General features: G+C 55.0%; 4 protein-coding genes across 4 annotated transcripts; 2 read left to right on the top strand and 2 right to left on the bottom strand.

Moving 5' to 3' along the window:
• Positions 1 to 263: 263 nt before the first annotated feature.
• BDP81DRAFT_418769 (uncharacterized protein) lies at positions 264 to 777 on the bottom strand. Its single transcript, XM_060589713.1, has one exon. The coding sequence runs from the start codon at positions 512 to 514 to the stop codon at positions 341 to 343; it is 174 nt and encodes a 57-aa protein (XP_060449979.1). The 5' UTR covers positions 515 to 777; the 3' UTR covers positions 264 to 340.
• Positions 778 to 4,472: 3,695 nt separating this feature from the next.
• Positions 4,473 to 5,098, top strand: BDP81DRAFT_390638 (uncharacterized protein; the record flags this gene model as incomplete). Its single annotated transcript, XM_060587429.1, has 4 exons — positions 4,473 to 4,509; positions 4,574 to 4,685; positions 4,834 to 4,931; positions 4,992 to 5,098. The coding sequence occupies 4 exons, from the start codon at positions 4,473 to 4,475 to the stop codon at positions 5,096 to 5,098; spliced, it is 354 nt and encodes a 117-aa protein (XP_060449978.1).
• A 446-nt stretch (positions 5,099 to 5,544) lies between these two features.
• Positions 5,545 to 7,022, top strand: BDP81DRAFT_403458 (uncharacterized protein). The gene is made up of 2 exons (XM_060588880.1): positions 5,545 to 5,786; positions 5,981 to 7,022. Exons 1-2 carry the CDS (start codon positions 5,667 to 5,669, stop codon positions 7,007 to 7,009), a joined length of 1,149 nt encoding a protein of 382 aa, XP_060449977.1. The 5' UTR covers positions 5,545 to 5,666; the 3' UTR covers positions 7,010 to 7,022.
• Positions 7,023 to 7,511: 489 nt separating this feature from the next.
• On the bottom strand, positions 7,512 to 8,759 carry BDP81DRAFT_311077 (uncharacterized protein; the record flags this gene model as incomplete). Its single annotated transcript, XM_060583699.1, has 1 exon — positions 7,512 to 8,759. One exon carries the CDS (start codon positions 8,757 to 8,759, stop codon positions 7,512 to 7,514), a length of 1,248 nt encoding a protein of 415 aa, XP_060449976.1.
• Positions 8,760 to 9,175: the final 416 nt, after the last annotated feature.

Genomic DNA, 9,175 nt, shown 5'->3' with positions numbered 1-9,175 from the left:
GCTGGTGGACGGAACGGAGAGTGGAGGGTGTGGCGTGTGATACGGGATGAGATGGGAAGTGAAAGGGGGGTGTGAACTGAGAAGGGGTTTGGATGAGTAAGTGAGTGAAAGTGAGTGGTGAGTGGTGAGAGTGAGAGGGATAATTAGCGGAGTGAGTGAAAAGAAGGTGTCGGGTGTGTGAGAGTGTGTGGGCGTCCAGGGAACAACAGCTAAATTGCTTTTAGTCGTGGGGCGGGAGCCGATGGGATCTGTGGTTCCAGGGAGCGGGAGTTTTTCTCTCAGTCTGTTGCTTGGGACCGGGAAGGCGACTTGGGGGAGTGGGCTTGTTGGATTAAGCGCCTCATTCACACTCTGTGTTTCCGTACGCCTTTGGTATTGTGTGTGTGAGAGAGTTATTGAATTGGGACTTTCTCCGAGATGGACGCGGTTCACGGACATGTCCAGGCTCATGAGTGCGCCGAGTTGCGGGAAGCTCCCGATAAGCGCAGGGACTCGTTTGAATCTTTCTGCACATACTTTCTGCACCGATACGGATACACCGTATTCATGATAGGTAGGTAGTAAGACCATTGTCTCTGTGCAAGTTCCAGCATTGCAAACTCGGAAGCCGACCCGGGCTCACCAGTTATTGACTGGGAACATCTGTACGAAGTACGGATACTTAGTACAGAGTTAACACCCACTTCTCAGACCACAAGTTGCAAACAAGGACTGAATAGCAACGTCCCGTTCTTGGCTGAGGAAAAAGAGCAGTTTGATGTTTCGGCATAAAGTACGGATACGCGGCAGGCTATAAGGCGGCAGCTGTAGCGAAAATCCGGCGGTAAAAAAAAGACGAGGCTGGGGAGTTCATGTGTTGCAGCGCCAGCAACACAGTAATAAGAGACTGTGACTTTGGTCTTTTGCCAACTTGCAAACCGTAACCTGAGACTGGTTGCACGATGAAGAATTGGTAACGATGCGATGTAATGAGCTAGTAATGGAAATCGGAAGCTTCCTGCGAACAAATTATCGACGACCAGGTCAAGGTGGCGCTACACCCGAATGGGCAAGGTCGCTCTTCGACCAGCTGGGGGAAGAAGAACACACACCCCCCCCCCCTTCTGTCTCTTTTTCTCTCTCTCTCCTCTCAGTCCCCTGATGCCAATGGAACCTCGAAAATCCGCCAGTTCAAGGACAGCCTCCGTCCACTGCCATGGGGTTTTGTCCGTCTCATTGGTTTGTTCAGCCAATGTCTTACAGCTGATTCGCCCACTCCCGCCTCCAAGTCCTCTCTAATGTTTCCGCCCCGGTCTCGTTTCCTTTCTGGTCTTGCTGGCTTGTTCAGTCCCAAAAGGCATGGTCAGCAACGTACTGAGATGTAAGACAATGATGGATTATGGATACCTCTCATCATTATCATTATCATCATCATCGTAAGCCCCCTTTTGCCTTCTCCAAGCTCCGTATCAGACTTGCATCCTCGCGTATAGACTTTGGCAGTCATCAAAATAACCCGAAGCATGCTAAATTAGACAAGTGTCAGTTCGCAGTCGATGCTGACAAGGACCGGGCCACCGCTTAGTAAAGACACTCACTCTCCCGTCTCTTCCTACTACGGATACACCACCTTGACCACCTTACCTAATGTGATGTCTGGATGTACCTGGAGTGGGCAGCACGCAGGAAACCCTGACCGACTAGGGAACCCAAACACCCGGGTGTCCCCTTCGCCCAGCTCCAAATCTTGCTTCCTTCGGGGTTCCATACCGCTGGAATGTCAGAGCTCATCACGCATCGCCAGACGGAAGGGCGGAGAGAGGAAGCCGGAATAGGCTGTTGGCAACTCCTTAGCCGCACTCGGTCCAAGACCCCAAGACAACAACTGCTGCTCCTATCGCCCGGCCTGGCCTTTACTGCCCTCTTACCCCGTCCAATAGAACCAAACGTCCCTTCCATGGGCAGCTTGTCAGTCCCTACCTAGGATCTACACTTGGGCAGTTCGAGCTTTCGCAGAGTGGCAGGTTGGTATTCGTCTCCCTAACTAACTGCCACTTGCATCTTAGCTGCCACTTTCGGGTGCTTCGCTCCAACGCCACCATCCAACCCAAAATCGACAGGACGACGCATCATCGCCCATATCAACTCATTCGCTTCGAGCAGGTCTTGTCTTGCCCTCTGTCTCTTGCATCTGATTTGTCTACAACCCCGTGTGTTTTGTCTCATCCCCCCCCCCCCCCCCTCTCTCTCACCGTCCCATCAGCCCGCTCTCCCGACTCCCGAACAGGTGGTGAGGGACAAGAAGAACAGGCCCAACTCTGAAAATGGTAGACGATCTGAGCGAGCGGCACTGCTATCCGCAAAGGCGGCCACAGATTCACAGCACCCACCACACCCGTTGACACAAAGAACCGGCCTACCTTTTCCCGCGTTTCGTCCAGACTCTCCGGTCTCCTGGGACATCTCTCTCAGTCTCTGGTCCTCATATCCCCGGAGCCTTTTCAATCACTGGTTCAACCACTGATGGAGGGGCTATAGTACCCTTCGGCTTATATCGAACAGCATCCCGGTCGACTGTCCCAACTCTCCTTGGGGTAGACTCCTTCTCCAGGCCCTGGGAAAGTTTGTCTTCGGCCGGCGAACCAAAACGTGCCAAACCACGCCCGCCGGTCTTACTACACCAGACCAGGCACCGGGCCGCCGTGGCACCGCGGCTGCTTGGTTTGCGTTGCGCACGCTGCCCACGTCTTTGATGGCTGAATCGCCGCCAGGTGTCACGCAATCTGCCATCATACTGCATGCGATCCGCCGCTGCAAATCAAGTGGTACCTGGCCGGGGTAGCCACTGAGAAGCCGCCGAACACCTGCCCCAACACAAGAAAAAACACACGATGCTATCGGCCATCTCCTTCAGCTGACACAACCTGCTCTCGTGTGACCTGGTCACCAACACTCGAGACATTTTCTCAAGAGGTGTGCGCAATCATACCTGGTCGGGCGCCGTGCCTGACTTGGTTCGGGCTCTGCTGGTGCTTTGTGGACTTTCGCATGTCAAACAGACCCATCAACGATGCCAGCTGGAGGCCTTTCGTTGGCTTTTGTTCTGTGTTCCACCACTCTCCAAGACTCCTCTCCAGCGGCATCCACGTTTCGTAGAGCCCAGCTGGAGCTGTCCGGCCCTTATTCGCCAAACGACACCTATAATCTTAGGCTTCGTGTCGCTGCGACCAAAGCCTGCGTCTCGACGGCTATTTGGGCAAGCACGGGCCACGATGGTCGACATTCGATAGTAGGTAGCAGTTTAGCACACCGCATCTCCAGACTCCAAGACCATTTCCCAACAATGCCTAGAGCCCCAGGCCCTAGAGACGTCGAAACCTCCTTTCGAAAGTTCCAAGCGAACTCCAAAAAGAGTCCAGGGCCCTCCTTCCTCTCCTGCAGGCCCCGTGTGGGGGAATAGCTGTGCCTGCAGGGCAAGACGGCCGCGGCCTAGCTGTTATCTCATGCTTTTTTGCTGCAGAGGCCCGCATACGGCGATACTTTCCGCGCCAGATAACGGAGGGATTTCGTAAGGGTGACGTGCAGGCGCGCAAAACGAAATGCTCCGGCAAAGCCATGCTGCGAATGATTGCCACGGAGAAGACGCCGGAGTAATATGCGGCTGTCCTGCTCTTCTCCTTTTTTTTCATCTTCCTTTTGGACCCTCCGTAGGCCGCATCTTCCGAGGCCCCGCAAACTTCGGCCCCCCAGAGTGTCCACGTCCCAGAGTCAGACATTTCGGGATCCTGTCGTATCTCGCCTACGGAGTGTTGGCACACGTTGGCAATGTCCAGCGGAGGTTATCCGTACTGCAGTCTGTAACCTTTGCCTTTCTCCAATTCCCGGGCGTAGTAATACTCGTGAAGTCGAATTCGGTAGCGGAACGAACACCATGGGAGGGTTGAGCCCGTCGGCCGGAGCGTCCCCTTTGGCTTTGCACTGGGCAGACGGCGATCCCCATGTGTAGTATCAGGTTCTGGAAATCCCGGGCACGCGAGTGAGCCTGTCGTTATCGGAATCCGCGACCCTCGGAATCTCAGCAACTTTGCTTCCCACTGTCAGATCGGTTCGTGGGGCGGCGTTCGGAGGGGCCGCTTGACGGCTCGCGCGCGGACACACCCCCCCCTCCCCCCTTCCGGGAGAAGGAAAAGGGAGGGGGGCGTGGATGCAGGAGAAAACGTGTCGTCGGCTGAGTGTGTGCAAGCGGGGCGGGGCAATCGGCCGGCCTTTCCTTTCCTTCCCCAGCTCTTTGGGCCTTGGGGTCGCGTATATGTCTGCCTGGAGACTTAGGCATCACATATCTGTTGGAGGTGCAATTGCGGCCCGTCACTCGGGGAGAGCTTCATTCGCGCATCCAGGACGTGGTTACCCATCGACCCGAACAGCCTCCGCCATAGCTCCGTCGTCCCACATCTCCCCCTTTTGTACAGCACATCCGTTCGACAGATATCATAATGGCGTCCAAGCGGGATATGCGCCGGCCGGACCTGAGTATGTTGGACTCCTTGTCCTATCGCGAGTTGCTCCCCCTTTGCTAACCTCTGCTTCCGCGTAGTCGTCCCCTATCAGGAGCCCAAGGCCAAGGGCGACTCCACCGAGCTCTCCTCGACGCTGTCCTCTACCCTGCCAATGGCTGCGATGCTTACGCGCAACAAGTTTATCGGATGGTACGATGTATTTCCCGTTCACATTTGACGAGATGGAAGCGGTTCTGGTACTGCTGCAAGCTGCGAGCTATGGCGACAAGCAACCACATTGCCGATATACATGGGCTTTGGTTAAAGATCAGGCTTACTGACGGGTTAACAAAAACAGGGCTTCCGTCGTCTTCAGCATCCAGACCTGGCTTGGAGAGAGCGAGGAGACCAAGAAGAGCTCCGCGACGCCGGGGTACTTCTCCGTGGGCATGTCAGGTATGTGGTATCCCCTTTGTCGCAATTACCATGAGCTCGGTCACTAATGTTATACGACAGTCATGGCTCTCGCCGTCAGCTACCTGCCCCTCTTCCTCCCTCCTCCCGCTCAACGAGGAGGCGCCGCGACTGGCACCGGGCCCGCTGCCCCTGTCCCTCCTGCGTGAACACGATGTCCACATAACGAGCTGGGAAGAGGGTGGTGTAGGAGTATGTCCAATATCACATACGGCTGCAACATGAGAAGGTGTACATGGGCAGTGTCTAGGAGGGCATTTTGACGAGTCGATGATGGCGTCAGGGGGATAAAGCATGGTGGAAAATTGTAGTATAATACCTCTCTTGGAGAAAACCTAAAAGCGGGCGGAAGAAACGCCACGCGGTTGATACTCAAAAACTTAATAGCATCAAGTCGAACATATCGCATCGCAAACATTATGCAATATTGTCCTCGTGAGGCTTAGGGGGTTCAGATAGCAAGAGGGACGTTATCGCGTTGTGCAATTATCGATGCAAGGGGTGCTCGTTTGATGTCGTCATATGCGACCGACCAATAACCGGCTTTCATTCCGACTGCACTTGTGTACCTTCACATCCAACTTACGACTCACTTACAACCGCATCATTCACTCTGTACACGTTCGTATTTCTCTCAGAGTTTCGCACGTCGTTCCAGTAGGATCTTTTACGTCGTCTCCAATAGTGGAAACTCGGCATAGTAGAGAGAGGCGCGCAATGGCGTCTTCGATAACCGAGGCCTCGGTCCTCGCTGCCTTTGACGAAAAGGTGCGGGATGGGATTGTGATGTACGCTGAGGATATGGAGAAGATTTACCATGAGGATCAAGGCTTCAAGGTATTGTTCTCTCCTTTCATACTCTATTTTCATCATTGAGGTTTGGGCGTAATTAGAGTGTTTCTTCGCCTCTTTCTTCGGACTTGATGAGGATGGATAAGACTGGCGGTAATAGCGGTTAGGACGGGGAAGAGGAAAGGCTTCAAAGCCAAGATAGTGTGGGAATTACGAAACAGAACTGATATCCTTCCTAGTTTGAGTTTCGTTTGACGGCTGCGTTGAAGAGTAAACCTGCCGCGGTGGAAGACAACGCGGAGCTAGATGACGCCGATGATGAAAAGGGGCCTTCTCAGACAACCTCAACCTCAACCTCAACCTCAACCTCAACCACCACCGCAAACACCGTCACACCCTCACACGCCAACACACATACCAACGACACCAAGCACACCAACGACAAAATCACCCTTGACGAGGAAGGGAACCTCCCCGGAGGCGACATCAGCATCGCAGGCTTCGAGCTCACGACCATCCCCAGCGGCGGCGGAGAAGGGGATGAAGAAGCCACGCATGTACTAGCCTTCAATAAGTTCTGCGCGTATAGGCCGCATCTGCTCCTCTTGACTGCCGACGGGAGGAGGAGGCAGTTTGAGGGGTTGGATAAGCGGGATCTCGGAGCTGCGGTTGAGGTTTTGGGGGGGTTGAATGGGGGATGGGGTAGTGATGCTGATGCTGATAGTGACAAGGAGAAGAGAAGACAAGAGTATCTTGTCATTTTCAACTGTGGTAAGGAGGGCGGGTGTAGTCGGTTGCATAAGCATATGCAGGCTATCCCTGCGCCGGATGCGATTCCCATGTGGCCTGATCTCGTCGACTCCGGGCCCAAGACGGAGGCGGATGACAGTGGGAAGCAGCAGCAGCAGCAGCAGGAGCCGCCGTTCCGGTACTTCATCCACCACTTCACCGGCCCATCACCACCCTCAAAAAACGACCTCACTGCGAGTTACAAACACATGCTCCGGCAGGCGACGGAGCTGATCCCCGGCCGGGAGAAGGTGGTGGAAGAGGACGGAGATGGAAGGGCCGTGGCGGTGCCGCATAATGTTATCCTTGGGAGACGGTGGATTGTTGTGGTTCCGAGGGTCAAGGCTGGTGTTGATGGGGCGGATGTGAATGCCGTGGGGATGTTGGGTGTTGTTTGGGCTTCGAAGGGGGAGACGGTTGGGAAGTGGAGGGAGTTGGGGGCGAGGAGAGTGCTTGGGGAGGTTGGAGTTAGGAGATGATGATGGTTGAGCTTTGTGGGGGATGGTGAAATGGGAGGTTTGGAGGGGACTCGGGGTAGTTCGATGGGCTTGAAGACTGTGGATTGTGATGGTCGTTAGATGTTATAGAGAGATTGATAGACAGACAGACGTGAAGTGGCGTGGAGTAGAACTTGGGAGTCAGCAGCTATAGATAAACGAAGACTCTATTTCATCATATGAGTCTATTCCGTAGCCATAGCTTACGGCTCTTCTTAAGACTAGAGTTCCTTCTGGGTTGGTGATTGGCATTGTGTTGGTCTATACCGGTCCAAGATCGAGAAACCCATGACCGTAAAGGCCATGATTTTCAACTCCATCCTGAATTCTAGGTAGCTTGAGTCGGGGATCGTCTGCGTTTTCTTATTATAAGCTATTTTAGACATTACATTCGTCATCATTCAGCGTAAGTCAAGAAGGGCAACGCATTCATCTGCCATTGAGACACCCCCATGTGCCCAGCCCCTCTCAGGGAGTACCCACCTCAGTAATCATTCGCAGTAGACCCATACAAATGCTCCCCCGTCTCAAGAACTTCAACCTCATCACCGACATGGACATATAGCCCCTTCCCTTGCCTCCTGGCCTCATCCAGGTCATCGTCCTCTGGCACGCAGTGCATCCCGAGGTATCCCAATGCCTTGGGGTTCCCCGTTTCAGGGGTGCGGTGCTCAATCAGCGTTGTGCTAGGCTGTGGTTTCCCCTTCTTCTTCTCAGCGGACGCCGGGTTTTCAGTGTCGAAAGTTGCTGTTGCGAGGTTGACGTTTGGCATTGTGCAGCGTGAGGTTCTGCAGACGACGGAGAGTTTTGATGAGACGTCGGCCCGCGGCCTTCGGGGACTTGAGAATTCTCCCTTTGGGATGATGCGGTATCGTTTCCATGTCTCTTCCACGTATGCCGGCGCTCCGGTAACCCATAGATTCGCGCGGAAGCGGAGGGCGTCTAGGGGTCTATTCTCCGGTGGTAGTAGCGCTGACACGGCGTGGACGGAGGATAGACTGTTGAGGTTGACGGGCTGCTGGTCTGTGTATCCGTGGACGGCGGGCGAGCCGATGTAGCTCACTGGCGCGAGGTTGAGGGTCGTCCGGGTCAAGGTCTCGGATGTGCATCGTGTGAGCGTCAGGCCGCGGTTAGGCGGGATGGATAGGAACTTCTTCAGTTTGGGGAGAAGGGTTGTGGCGACGGAGGGGATGCGGGACATGTCTAGGCCGGATGCGTCGCGGGCGTGGATGCCAAAGGTTTTGAGACCAATGTTGTACTCATCTACAAGGGTTGAGGGGGGATTCAGGGGCACAATGAAGGAGACTTGGGGCGTTGCGGAGGGGTTGAAGGGGTTGGAGAGGAAGGTCTCGATGCGCTGGGTCCAGGTTGGGGGATCTGGGTCGGAGAATGTTACGAGGACGCAGCCGCCGGCTTGAACTAGGGGGTCTCGCTGGTCGCTGTTCTTCCTCGGGAGGTAGATATCCGTTTGGATGTGGCACATGTTTGGCTTTGTGCGCTGGCTGATGAGTTTCCAGGAGACGGAGCCCGTTTCCGGGTCGGGCGTCTCGGCGGCGAGGGCGAAGCATCTGTCGTATGCGAAGCCTGTCTTTGTGAGGAGGGCTCTGTCTACTTCGATGAAGCCGCAGGATTTGATCGGGTGGATGTAGATGGACTTGATGCGGATCGGTCTCAGTGTGACCGAGGGAGTGTCTTCTGGAAGGGCATATTTGGGGTCGAATTGATCTGCCATATGGCTTCTGTTGCCCGGGACGCCTATGGACTCCAGGTTCCGGAGCTTCCTACGGGTGGACGCAGCGTCGCCATTGTGGAGGATGAAGACCAAGGTGACGGTGACTGGGAGGAGGACGGCGACGAGGGCGTAGACGATGGTTGAGGCCCGGAGGTGTTGGAGAGACCCCAGGATCTGGAGGAGCATCGTCTCGAGTTTCCTTCCCTGGAGCAACCCTGGCGGGAAAATCGAGTGGGTTGACGGCTTGTCTTCTAAGGGTAAGATCTAGCGTTGGATCCGAGTCTCGGAGTGATTTGGAGGTGGGAGATGTGACGTTTAAACTGCCTTTCGGGCCGCCCCACTTGTGGGGTCCCCTGCGTTCCCCCGATTGCGACACCGGTCATTGAGCCGGAGCCGATGCCGACGCCGGTTCCACT

Source organism: Colletotrichum phormii (genome assembly GCF_030913505.1).
Source record: "Colletotrichum phormii strain CBS 102054 chromosome Unknown BDP81scaffold_3, whole genome shotgun sequence".
In the NCBI taxonomy this organism is placed as follows: Eukaryota; Fungi; Ascomycota; class Sordariomycetes; order Glomerellales; family Glomerellaceae; genus Colletotrichum; species Colletotrichum phormii.
The sequence above is the reverse complement of the archived record's forward strand: the minus strand, read 5'-3'. Positions and strand labels throughout refer to the sequence as shown.